Genomic DNA, 12,882 nt, shown 5'->3' with positions numbered 1-12,882 from the left:
CAGCTAAAAAATTTAGTTTCTCGAAGAATGGAAATCTCCTTAATAAGCAATATCATGAATTCATCTGAGAAAATATAAATACATTTAAGATTTGTTAACACTTTCACAACAATTAACAATTTGTTAGTTAGTTAAAAATTGTTAGTGTTTTGTTAGTTAGTTAACAATTTGTTAGTGTTTTGTTAGTTTGTTGTTAGTTAGTTAACAATTTGTTAGTGTTTTGTTAGTTTGTTGTTAGTTAGTTAACAATTTGTTAATGTTTTGTTTGTTAACAATTTGTTAGTGTTTTGTTAGTTTGTTGCTTGTTAGTTAAAAATTTGTTTTGTTAACTAATTATACCATTTTTTAAGAACTTTCTTGTTGTTTGGTAATTTCAAAATAAATTTTGTGAATTTCGTAATTTGTAAATTTCAGATTAAATGAGACTTTGATTTTTTTTTTTAAATGTATGCAAAATATGCAGTTTTTAATTTGAAAATTAAAAAAATATTCAATTTTTAATTTGAATATTTTTTTTAATTTGAAAATATAAACAAATTTCAACGTTTAAACAATGAATATTATTTTTATAAACAAAATTGTTTTTTCGCATTTTACTACACAGATTGTACAATTTCATGCCTCCGAAATAACCTATTTTATTTGTAATAAGTATTATTTGGACAGATGAGAGTTATAGTAATGTAAATCTCAATTTCTCTGTCTTCAAAAAACGAACGCGTGTCAAAAAGAAATATTTTATTCGGGAGCAAAAAATTATGTAAACATTACATTTTAGGAGTCTTTTGCGTCCAAATTCGCCAAAAGAGTCAAACTGCATTAAATTTATGCATTATTTAAAATTTAATTTTTAATTTTAAAAAATTACGTTAAATTGTTAGCGTATGATAACTGAATAGAAAAAGTGAGAATTTTAAGAAAGTTACTTGCACCCCTGTTGTCGCAATCTGCCTACTTCATGGATATATGTAGCATCCTATCTCAAATTAGATCTATAATTGACTGCCATTGCGTGTGAACATCTACTCTGTCTGAGATTTTGTGGAACTTTAGTGGAAAATATTTTGGGGAAATTGATTTTTGCGCTTCTGATTTGGTTAAATTACCGCATGAGGTGGGTGGAATGAAGTTTATGAAAAAGAATGAGACGAGATCAGAAGAAAATTGCTCGAGAACCAGAGTTCTTTTTAGTTTTAGTATTATGGTAGCTTGAGTGGCAAATTCCATTTTGTAGTGACATAAGAATATTTGTATTTGCTATCGCAATGATTGTAATACGTCTGTTATTGAGTTGAGGATGTTCAAGAAAAAAATTTTAGGGAAAGCTTTGCAATATACATTTCGAAGTCTTCGATTTTGAGACAATTGCGAATGGCATCATTCTTGACGTACCAAGGTGCATTAATAATCATTCGCAGTACCTTGCTTTGCAGTATTTGAATACGATTTCGATGCGTTTTTGCTGCCAGGACTTAGGTCTAAGAGGTGTGCGTTCTAATTACTTGTTTATATAGGATGGCTTTATTATGAAGAAAGAGCAGGGGTTTGTGTTCAATAAGTGGAATAATTTCATGAAGCTTGGCCTAAAATTTGTAAGCGTTTTATTTTACGTAGTGTCTCAAGGTGACATTGGAGAACTTCCGTATCCCAATTTAATTCATATTTGAAGAATATTAGGTTCTTACTCAATTTCTTTGCGCGAATTTCGCTGAACAGGATAGCATGAGGTTTCTCAATATTGACAGATACACGCCAATGTGTGCACCAAACTTCAATTTGGATTAATGGGCCTTGAAATTCGTGGGCAACGTACTTCGGGATTATACCGTTGTCAATGACTGTCATGTCATCCGCGAAGAGATAGTTCACGATGTTGACCGTTTTAGGGAAATCGACGTTATAATGCAATAAAGTAAGGGGCTGAGAGCACTGCCTTGTGGGGTGCCAACTTTAATCCTGCCTTGGATATTACATATGAAACAGTAATGAAAAATCTAAGTATATCAGTAATTTTTTCAGTAAAAAGATTTTATTCCGAATTCATATATTTTCATTGAGTTGGGGATGGCAAGGAATCTCATATGTAAAAGTCATTCTATGACCATAGCACTTTTCTGTTTATGTTTCATAAAGATGCTTCCGTTTTGAAAAAAATATATATACAAATTTTTTCCTATTTCTTTCGAATTAGCTTTCCATTTTATGTTATGTATTTATAATGTAATTAAATCAAACATTTTATAAATGTTAAGAAATTCAAAATGCTTATTGCTTATTGTTAAATTCAAAATGCTTAACTGATAAAAAAAAATCTCCAGACCACCGCTTCCTTACATTCTTAATAGCTGTTTCGCGCAAAATTAATTTTTTTTATCTGACATAGACGAAAATTGGTACTTTATATGTTACAGACAAAGCTCAAAATCTGGCATTCTATAAAATGCCGAAAACTGGTCTGCAAAGTATAAAATGATGAATACTTAACACCAGACACATGCTGGCAAAGTATTAAATACATCATTGACGACTTTGTTTAATTTATGTCTTTATAATAACGTTAATTAATATCTCTACTTATATTAAAAGTGTGTGTGTGTGTACTATTATAACTAATTTTATATTATAAACTATTTTATATTAAAACTAATTTGTATTTTATATTATAACTGGTACCCGCAGAAGAAATAATTTTGGAAATATCGTTTGAAATTTGAAATAGCTATCTTGTTTAATTAGGAATGCTAGAAAGATTTATATTGGTTTTCTGATCGGAAATTAATACTTTCATTGAAATTAAATAATATATAAAGAAGAAGTACAAATAATGTATATTCTATTTTTTTTATTTTATTATTCTAGTATACTTTAGAGTAGACAATATATGTTTGTTTTCCCGTCTTCATCAAAAACAAATCTATTTCTTGGCTGTTTAACACTTGAGCATCCAACAGAGAACAGGCCATGTGAGATGCATAGATTTTCTTGGCTCAAAGCAATAAATTAGCATAGTTTTATTGCAATCGGATGAACGATTCGGCAGCGCATAAAATAAAAACAAACAAAAATTCTTTTTTATATATTATATTTTAAATTCATTTTCGAGAGTACTTTTACGCTAGTACAATTAGTAATTAATTTAATATGCTTTACTCTCATTTTCATATTTCTTTTATCGGAATATAAAACTAATAAATTTTGAATTTCCATAAAAATACACTCAGAATATACTATAATTAAATTCGAAATGGGTTCAAATAGCTTGGAATTTAAATAAAAAAAATAACTACATATATATTTCTAAGATAATGGAACAAAATCCAAAATTTAAAATGAAGTTTTGAGTTGACAATTAACAAGCATGAGTTGTTATAACGTAATTACTGAAATTAGAGAATTCCTGTTTAACCAATAAGTATTATATTATGTCGTGAATCTATTTTTCTTCTTCAGAATTATATTTACAGTAACCGCTTCCGCTTTTTAACTTTCACTTAGATTCCTTTCATATTATTTATTTCTTCTCTGTATATTATTACTGTTCTTCCTAGAAATAAAATGAAAATGATATTATTTCACTTGTTATTCTTATATAGTATTTTTAATAAATATCATAAGCACTTTTAAAAATTTAAAAAAAAAATGCACTTTTACATACTAAGGGGCTTTTAACATACTGATTGAATTCAGAACAGCCAAGAATATGACAGAAAAGAAACATTTAATAAGTAAAGATTGAATAATAAGAAAAAATATTTTTTATTAAATTAAAAAAATTGAAAGTTTATTTTAAATCATAAGAGTGGCAATTCCCAAATGGAGCTCTTGATAAAAGACAACAACTTAAGTTTGTCTATTGGTGGACTAACCACTTAAGTTTAATTTTTTCATATTATTAGCGGCGAAGTTTAGAATGTTTTCAAAACGGATTGAAATATAAATCTCAAACAACACTATAATAGTAGTTACAAAATTACATACCAAATTTGACATATTTAAGCCACTGCGTTTTTGATTTTCGTATTTACATTTTTCGGTAAGTACAGACCGACAAACTTTCAATCCCTAGTTGAGTTTGGCTTAAAATTTTATAAGTATCTACAATACAGATACTAAAATTGTTCGTCGAATTTTATACATCTAGCTTCCATTGTTTTGAAGTTATTGCGTTGCTTATATTCGAACAGTCGGGCGGATAGACTTCCTCTGAATCGATTTTATTCAAAATTTAAAAGAAATTTTCAAATTTGATTTAACAACCGAAATTTCGTAGCGGATTGGTATGGGAGAGGATAGAACCTACGACCTTGTGGTACACAGCCCAGTAACATGACCACAATACAAAAGCAATTGCTCGTGCAGCGTAGCTGTTAACTGGCTTATAAGCTATTCACCACAGACGATTTCATCAATTTTGATCAAAGCATTTTTGTGTTACCTTTGTTACCGTCAAACAGACAAACAGGCATTTTCGCAAAAATGTGTATTACGAACTCATAGAGGTCAAAAACGTAGGAATTGGTCAAAATCTCGAGTTTGAATTTTTTAACGATTGCAATACTTTTATTATATTTCGTATACGACAAAGTAAAAAAGAAATAAAGGTAGGGAAAAAAAGAATTGCCGTTGACATCTGTTTATCGCGATGTTCTTTTTTGTTGCTTACCTGCTAATTTTAGCAGCTTCTTTAATAGTGTCCGGAATGCTGCAGTTCATCGTCTCGGGTAGAAGAAGCGATAATCCAGCACTTATAATACAGACGACTCCATAAAGAATCTGTGGAACTACAGGATGAGTAGCTCTTTCCTGAGAAAGATTATAAATATTAATATAATGCTACTGGAATTTTCTCGGCAATTCGTGAAATGCTAAATTTATCAAAGAATTTTCCATAGTTTTACGTCATAAACAACAGATAGCAATGAATTCGAAATATTTTTTGGTCGAAGGCACATTAAAATGGCCTTTACATTACCGATGATTCCAAAACGAACCTGTACAGGAGGACTCGTTTGTTCCTATGATAAAATATAAATGCTAATGTAAAACTAAATGAATTATTTCATCGAGTCTAAAAATACTAAAATAAATAAGTTCAATAGTTATATTTTGTAAAAAAAACATGAAATTAATGACGCTAATTTAAAATGTTTTCAGCATTATTCCTCATTTCTAAGCTTTCATTGACTCTCAAATTTTATTCAACCTAAAAATACAAACATTATGCTTCTTTTAATGGCGTTTAATATTCATTTCTACCTGTTTCTTAACATAAAGAGCTACATCCCCTCGCCTTGTAAAAAAAAAAAAAAAAAAAAAAAAAAGAATTAAACTGTCGAAACAGCAATCGGAAACTAAAAGTGTGTTAATACGAGGCCTTCTCCGTTTTCACACTACAGACTTATATCAAATTAAAGAGTATAAAATCCTTCATACTTTCAATCTTTTATTTTTTTTAAAGTTTAAATATTTTTGAAGATAAAGGTTCTAAACTACTTTTTCGTTTTCAATAATTTACGACCCCCTGGTTCATCAAATCGGCATGTTACTTACATGGAAAAACAGCCTTTAAGAATGTGCTTTCACTTAAAAAAAATTCATATTTGAAACACCATTTGTTATTGTATTTTTTACAGTTTCCAACAGTTCTCCAACTCCCTATATTTTTGCGATTTTCACCCCCTAAACGTCGTTTGGAAATTCCTCTTAATTATTATTATTTTGATAAGATTATTATTATTAATATTATTTGATTTTGATAGATGATTTAAGAAAATCCATAATCATATGGTTTCCCAATACTTTCTATGACTCTAATCACTATGCATAAAAGCAATTTTATTTCATTTCTAGTAAAATAGAATCTATTTATTGAATCGATTGTTCGATTCTTCTCTGCTTTTTGCATTAAAATGATTTTGAAAAGAAAAATGCTATATTGATAGTTCATTGCTTGTATATTGAAAGATCCATTATATTACCTGTTCAATTTTAGACGCACTTATCTATCCTGAAGGTTTTAGAATTTCGCTATATATTTAAGGAATTATTGAACAAAAATGGTTGAGTTTTTCCATAAGGTTTCAGTTATTGTTCTTTCTATTGGTATCAAAACTTTTATGTGTTTCTATGCAATAATTTTTAAAGTACAAATTGGTAATTAATTAAAATAAAAGAATTATTGCATTATGTGACAATTTGATACTAAGGAGAAATTATTTAAGTATCTGGAAAACCAAGCTCGCTCGGCAGTTTTTTTTTTTTTTTTTTTTGTCATTATGTAAATAAAATCCTCATCTTTGGCTCGTTTAAAGTTACAAGTGAAATCAAATTGAATTGTAAAAGCAGGATCGAACATGAGAAAGATGCACGGGTGTTCGAAGCCTTAATCACTTCTCTATTTCTGATACATTTATGCAGGCTATGTATAGCCAAATGTCAATATTTAGTTATAAAAAAAAATTTGTGTGTAAATGGCGTTTTTTCTGAAAAGACACTTATATACGAGTACATAGATGAGCTTAAAAAGCAAAACTTTATATAAATATAAAATTTGATGTAAATTGTTAGAGTAGTTTCCGAAATGCATGAAATAAATTTATTTATATACAAGAATTGGGGGTTAAAAATTATAAGACTGATTAATTTTGTGTAGAGAAATGGCAACATTCAATCCATTTAGTTCTGAGATGTCAAACGATCATGTAGAAAATGGCAACATCTATGTAATAATCAGAATCCTAAATTTCAGTTGTAATTCATTCATCACTAGTTTCTTTGAAATAGCAAAATTTTACATACATTCGAGTTCATTTAATTTGAAGAAAATGAATCTTATTTTCAATTTGGATATTGCCATTTTTATGCGAAGGAGACTTCTTCAGTGAACTAAAATTTGATACTGTCTGAATCCGTCGGGTACGTTAGACGGCTACATATCGTCATTTAATCGTTTTGCCAAAATTACGGATGATAGATTTGATTCGTTAATAAAATTAAAAAATGAATAAATAACATTATTCGTTTTTATAGTAATAAATTTGTAAAATTTTATTCATCAATAAGCCTTTTATGGATTACTCCACTTATAGCCAAATTAAAATTTGTTACAAATGGAAAAATTTTATCAAAATTCCGTAGCCAATGGTTTAAAGATGATTTTTCCCGAATAGCAAGGGGCCGAGGTGACCAATTGATATGGTTTCGGTTACCCGATTCTACTAAAGAACCGCCGTGTCAGTGAGTTTAGCATACGTTAAATCTGTCGGGGATAAATATCCATCCGCTGGTGTGTTATGGAAACTTGGAAAGAGAGATCTGTCAACTCATGCGTCGCTCTTGGCGTCTAACCATGGTTCGAAACTGCGGAGTCCATTCCAAAACAACTCTAAGCGTTACTTTAAAAAGGGACTTCAAAGTCACTAAGGACTGCTTAAATTTTGATTTTAATGTAATTTTGAAAAACAAATAATGTTGGTTTATTTTTGACGGTCTGTACAAAATTGTAAAATAATATATTATTGAATTAAATCTGCTAATTCAAGCAATAAATATGTAATAACCCTACACATGAAAAGAAACATATTTAATAACCGTACTTGAGGAAAGTAGATCATGTGCTCTCAGAAAGAACATGTGCATAGCGCAAAAATAGCGCATAAAATACATATAGCGCAAAAAATATCATTTGTTAAGCATGGCCAAATTAAATTCATTATACAAAGTATACTTCATACAAAAAATAATTTTGATGCAATTCTAATGATTAATTTGATGTAATTCTGATGATTAATTTGATGTAATTCTGATGATTAATTTGATGTAATTCTGATGATTAATTTGATGTAATTATGGTAATTAATTTGATGTAATTCTGATGATTAATTTGATGCAGTTTGATTACAAAGTATTCAATTATGTACTCACAAGTTCTCTGACGAAAGGAGCCATACTGGCTGCAAATCGAGCAACAGTCGAAGCGGATCCAACGCCGATATTTCGCAATAATGTAGGAAAAATCTCAGCAGTAAATAAACCTATTATGCCGAAAGTACCTGAGATGCTGCAAATTCCAAGCAAAGACACAGATGTCCGTATCCACCATGGGTCTGAAATATGGAACGTATTCATATCTAAATGAATATATTTGTCCGTTAAGATGTATATTAAAAAACTAGATGTTAACCATTTAAAGATTTAAAATAACAATAATATGCAGGGTGACTATAAAATAACTTTCCCTGTTTGGTGGCATCTGCAGCTGAAACGCATGAACGAAATGAAACCACATTTCATAAGCAGACTGTGGAAGGCATGGAGAGATGAATTCCGCAAGAAAAAAAAATTAGTCCCTAATGTTGCCGATAGCAGAAATACTGGCTCTAAATACTGGTAAAGTTATGAATAAATTCATGAAAATCACAGTAAATATTGTTTTATTCATCAAAATTAAAATCCCTTGGACGCAGTGCAACATTTTCAATATTCTGACCTTCCCTGTTTACAACAAATTACACACGGTGCATGACCTTCTCCACTGCTCCGTATAAACTGTCAGTTTCGATGTTCACAAGAAACCGTCTTATGTTCTGTTTCAAGACATGCAGGTTTGCTAAAGAGCAGCCACGGCATTACACTGTCTAGTTCAGAACAGTTTTATCAGTAAAGCATGTTGAGGTAAGGTCCCATATTAAGTACACATCAATAGTCGATCATGAAAAACAGACAAGAACACATTAACAGTCAAGAACGAACTGCTAACAGGTCGTTTGCTCTTCCCTTTTTACAAGAGATGTATGGCGCTGCTGTCACGCACGTACTAGGAATTTTACATAATCCATCCAGATATGCAAATTTCCTCGTTCGTACGTGACAGCAACGCCAATATTTCTCCTATCGCCAACTTTTAGTACTAACTTTTTTTTCTGCAGAATTTAATTTTCCATGCCTTCCGCAGTCTGTATATGAAATGTGGTTTCATTTCCTTCATTCGTTTGAGCTGTAGAAGCCGCCAAACAGGGAAAGTTATTTTAAGACTGTATTAGTAAATGAAAAACTATGTCACGTTTTCAGTTAAACTAAAGATATGATTAGTTTAAGTAATAATAATCATCATATATTTAGCATTAAGAATTTTAAAATATTTTCTTTAAGACCTAAAATTTCAGACTTATTGCTCAATGTTAATTATATAAAATAGAGTAATGTAATTCTTCCCGAAACATGATATCATTCTTTATGTCATAAAAATATATGTCTCAAACACAAAAGTATACCAATTTTGAGAAAATAAATCATTTTCTGATATTGATTAATTGCTTTTATAAATTAACGGAATTCTGTCAGTAATTACATATTTCATGCCATTAATTATAAAATCTATTTCACTTTTTCTTTTGCATATTAAACGTTTAATCAAATCGTATTAATATTGAAGCATCAGGGAAATCCAGCCCTGATTATCAAGTAATATCAATTAAAAAAAGAATTTCATTTTTAAAAAATGACGAAATAGATGCGAAAATTCTTAAACGTTCATAATAGCCGTTCTGTTTGGAAAGTTTATTTAGGATGATTATTCAAATTACTTAATATGCATTTTTTAAAAATAAGCAATTGAATATATTTTTATTACATGTAAGGTACACTATTTAAGTAAAAAGTATTTGTAAAGCTTCCTTTAAAATACATGCATAGTAGATATCATGTGCAAATTTTTATCAATCGTTTTTACGATTTCTATAAATGTCTTAAAATAGTCAAAAACTTATTTCATTTTATGGTTTGAAAACGAATATACTTACTTAATTTATAAATTTTCTTTTGATATAAGAATTTTCACTTTGTTAATTTTCTGAAATTGCAAGTTTTATACAGCACTGAATGTACATTGAATTTTGCATTCTTGGTGAAATTTCTTCCACAAAATCACTTGATGTGTTTCAAAGACCTTTTGAAGACGACTGTTTATCAAAAGCAGCAGTATTTGATTGGAATAAAATATTTAAAAATGGTAAAAAATTCGTCATAGATGATCTGTCATCAGGCTGCAATATCTTGATCAAAACCGATCAAATAAGAGAGTAGCGAAACAAAATAATTCTTTTATTTACAGGCGTATATATTTACAAACAACAACTTGTTCTCATTTAGGTTAATATTATTTACAAAAATCAGATAATAATTCAATCACGAAATAGATTAAGTTCGGCGAATAGGTCACCACAAAACCATTATCAGGTTGTTAGCTCTAAACGGCACCAGGACGGCTTTCAGAAATCCACCGATATTTATCGGGTGATCCTAACACAGAAGTCCGAATCACATAGAGCTTCTCAGATAATCAGAAATGACCTTTCCGCACTCCAACATCTCACCGAATTTCAATTCGAAGCCTTTTTCCTTCTCTTCTTTGGAAAAAAACCTCATTTTATTTTCAGCCGAATTTTAGTTTCATCAGATATTTCCCTTCGGTTTCCTCATTGGTGAAATTGAGTTGCTATCATCCAATAACTGCTCAGCAATGCATACTCATTAGTTTAAACCCGACCGAGAGTGTGCCTATTCAAGAACCATCTTTGTGGCCGACCGACTCTTGAGCATATGTCAATTACAATCAAGTCGCAGCTAACGCCGGCTGTAGTGCACCTGGGCTTGGCACTTAATGACGATTGCTGATGATTAATCGATACTTGAGGAGTTTCCTTTCATAAAGGAAAAAAGTTTAGCAGCTGGATGTTTGGACCTTCCTCTCCCTTGAAAACATAATGGATCTATTTGAAATGACGAGATACATATCTGTATTCCCACACTTGAATAATAACAAATGACCAGACAATGCTCTAATAGTGAAAAGGATCTACATATGGAGGTTCATATGCACTTAACTATGTGTGAGAAAACGGGCGACGCTACATCTGGTCTGGATGCCATTAACCTTTTGAGGGGAGAGGGGAAATGTTACATGGCAGACCATCCACTTCGTTTAATGATCGATATAGATAAAGTCAGAGATTTGGTGCTTAGTGGTCATCGTTTGACAGTAAGATAAGGTATTGAATAAGCTCAATTATGAAATGTCATTTAGGGCTGTAACGCGCCACTTCTGCAATTGCTTCTAAATCATGAATTATTATAGAGCATTATGTAATTAATTATTTGCTGTTTGCGCGTGTGTTCATTACTAAAAGTGTTGTCTTTTTGCAGTCTTCAATTGGATTTGATCTCCTATGTTTCTTATATTGCTTGTGAAATAAAGCATCGTTATTCGTTAAGAATTTATTGGACTTCATTTTGTATACATATTGGACGGATTTTCGAGAATAATACGTTTATTTATTTATTTTTTCTTTGAGTATACCGAAATAAGAAAAGAAAATTGAATATTGAAAATGTTGTAGATGCTTAATTTTTGAATCAACTCTTAAATATAAAGAATGAAAATAGAATTTTCAGAAATCCAATTCCTTGTGTCATCACAAGTGAAATAATATTACTTCTTATTCAGTTCATTACCTACATTTTTTTAAAAGTCAAGCTAATATATCTATAGGCTACAATTTTCATTATCTTTTTATAAGATGTAATTAATATTCATTTCATTTTATTATACAGGATGACCATGAAATAGTTTTCCATGTTTGCGGCATCTGCATCTAAAATGGATGAACGAAATGAAACCACAATTTGTATACAGACTGTGGAAGGCACAATAAGAAGAATTCCACACACACACACAAAAAAAAGTATTATAAATTGTCGATAGGGGAAATATTGGCCCTGCCGTCACGTATGAACGAGAGAATTTGCATACCAAGATGATTATGTAACATTCCTAGTTCGTGCGTGACAACAGTGTCATGCATCCCTTATAAAAAGAGAAGAGCAAACGACCTGTTATCAGTTCGTTCTTGACTATTGATGTGTTCTTGACTGTTGTTCGCGATTGACTGTTGATGTGTGCTTAATATGGGCGGTACCTTAGCTCAGAATGTTTTATTGGTAAAACCGTTCTACACTAGGCATTATAATGCTGTGGCTGCTCTTAAGCAAAGCTGCGTATCTTGAAACAGAACATAAGACAGAAAGTTATGAACATCGAAACTGACAATTTACATACAGCAATGGAGAACATCATGCACCGTATGCAATATGTTGTGCACAGGGAAGGTCAGGAAATTGAAAAAGTTGCAAGGCGTCCAGGGGATCTTAATATTAAAGAAAAAAGATTATTTTCTGTGAGTTTCATGAATTTATTCATAACTGTACTCCCACAACACCATTATTTCCTATATCGGCAACTTTTGGTACTAATTTTTTTCCCCCTGCGGAATTCATCTTCCCATGCCTTCTACAGTCTGTATATAAAATGCGGTTTCATTTCATTCATTCGTTTTAGCTGTAGAAGCCGCCAAACAGGGAAATTTATTTTATGGTCACCCTGCATAGATTTCAAATTTTAAGCATTTGGGGATGATATAGCTTCAAGAAACAATTATATTCAATAAAAAGGTGTTTTCATACCTGCAGGAATTAGGTAGACGAGGAAAGAACACAAAGCGGTGATTATTAAACTGATAGAAAGAGGCCACCTTCGTCCTTTATATTGAATAACGATGAAAGATAGAATGGTTGCTGGAACTTCTGTGAGGTTGTAGAGAGTAAAATTGACAAATGGATTACCGGCCAATTCATTTGTGTTATACGTTATGCCGTAATAGACGAAAGCGGTCGCACTCCTGAAATAGAAGACAAAATCGCTCGTAATTATTGCGCTCATGCCTTCTAGGCAAATATTTAATTAAAATGCTATATTATAGAGCGAAGAAAAATATTATTTAATAAATAAGTAATTATGCTCTATTTTAAACATTTTGGAAATGAAAC

The 12,882-nt window shown here is 30.6% G+C and overlaps 1 protein-coding gene across 4 annotated transcripts in view; it reads right to left on the bottom strand.

Annotated features, from left to right (window-relative positions):
• Positions 1-2,674: 2,674 nt before the first annotated feature.
• The window catches only part of LOC129976741 (organic cation transporter-like protein), a 53,082-nt gene continuing 42,874 nt past the window's right edge, over positions 2,675-12,882 (bottom strand). For 2 of the 4 annotated variants that reach the window (XM_056090466.1, XM_056090464.1), the window contains exons 9-12: positions 12,520-12,734; positions 7,924-8,105; positions 4,664-4,803; positions 2,681-3,544 (exon numbers count right to left, since the gene is read on the bottom strand). In XM_056090466.1, the coding sequence (XP_055946441.1) occupies positions 3,508-3,544; positions 4,664-4,803; positions 7,924-8,105; positions 12,520-12,734 (574 nt within the window). In that variant the 3' untranslated portion in view covers positions 2,681-3,507. Of the gene's footprint in view, positions 3,545-4,663; positions 4,804-7,923; positions 8,106-12,519; positions 12,735-12,882 lie in introns of all 4 variants that reach the window. The other 2 variants (XM_056090467.1, XM_056090465.1) reach the window with 2 other exon arrangements.

The sequence above is a fragment of the Argiope bruennichi genome, chromosome 7 (assembly GCF_947563725.1).
Source record: "Argiope bruennichi chromosome 7, qqArgBrue1.1, whole genome shotgun sequence".
Taxonomy (NCBI): Eukaryota; Metazoa; Arthropoda; class Arachnida; order Araneae; family Araneidae; genus Argiope; species Argiope bruennichi.
This window is presented reverse-complemented; position numbering and strand designations above follow the sequence as displayed.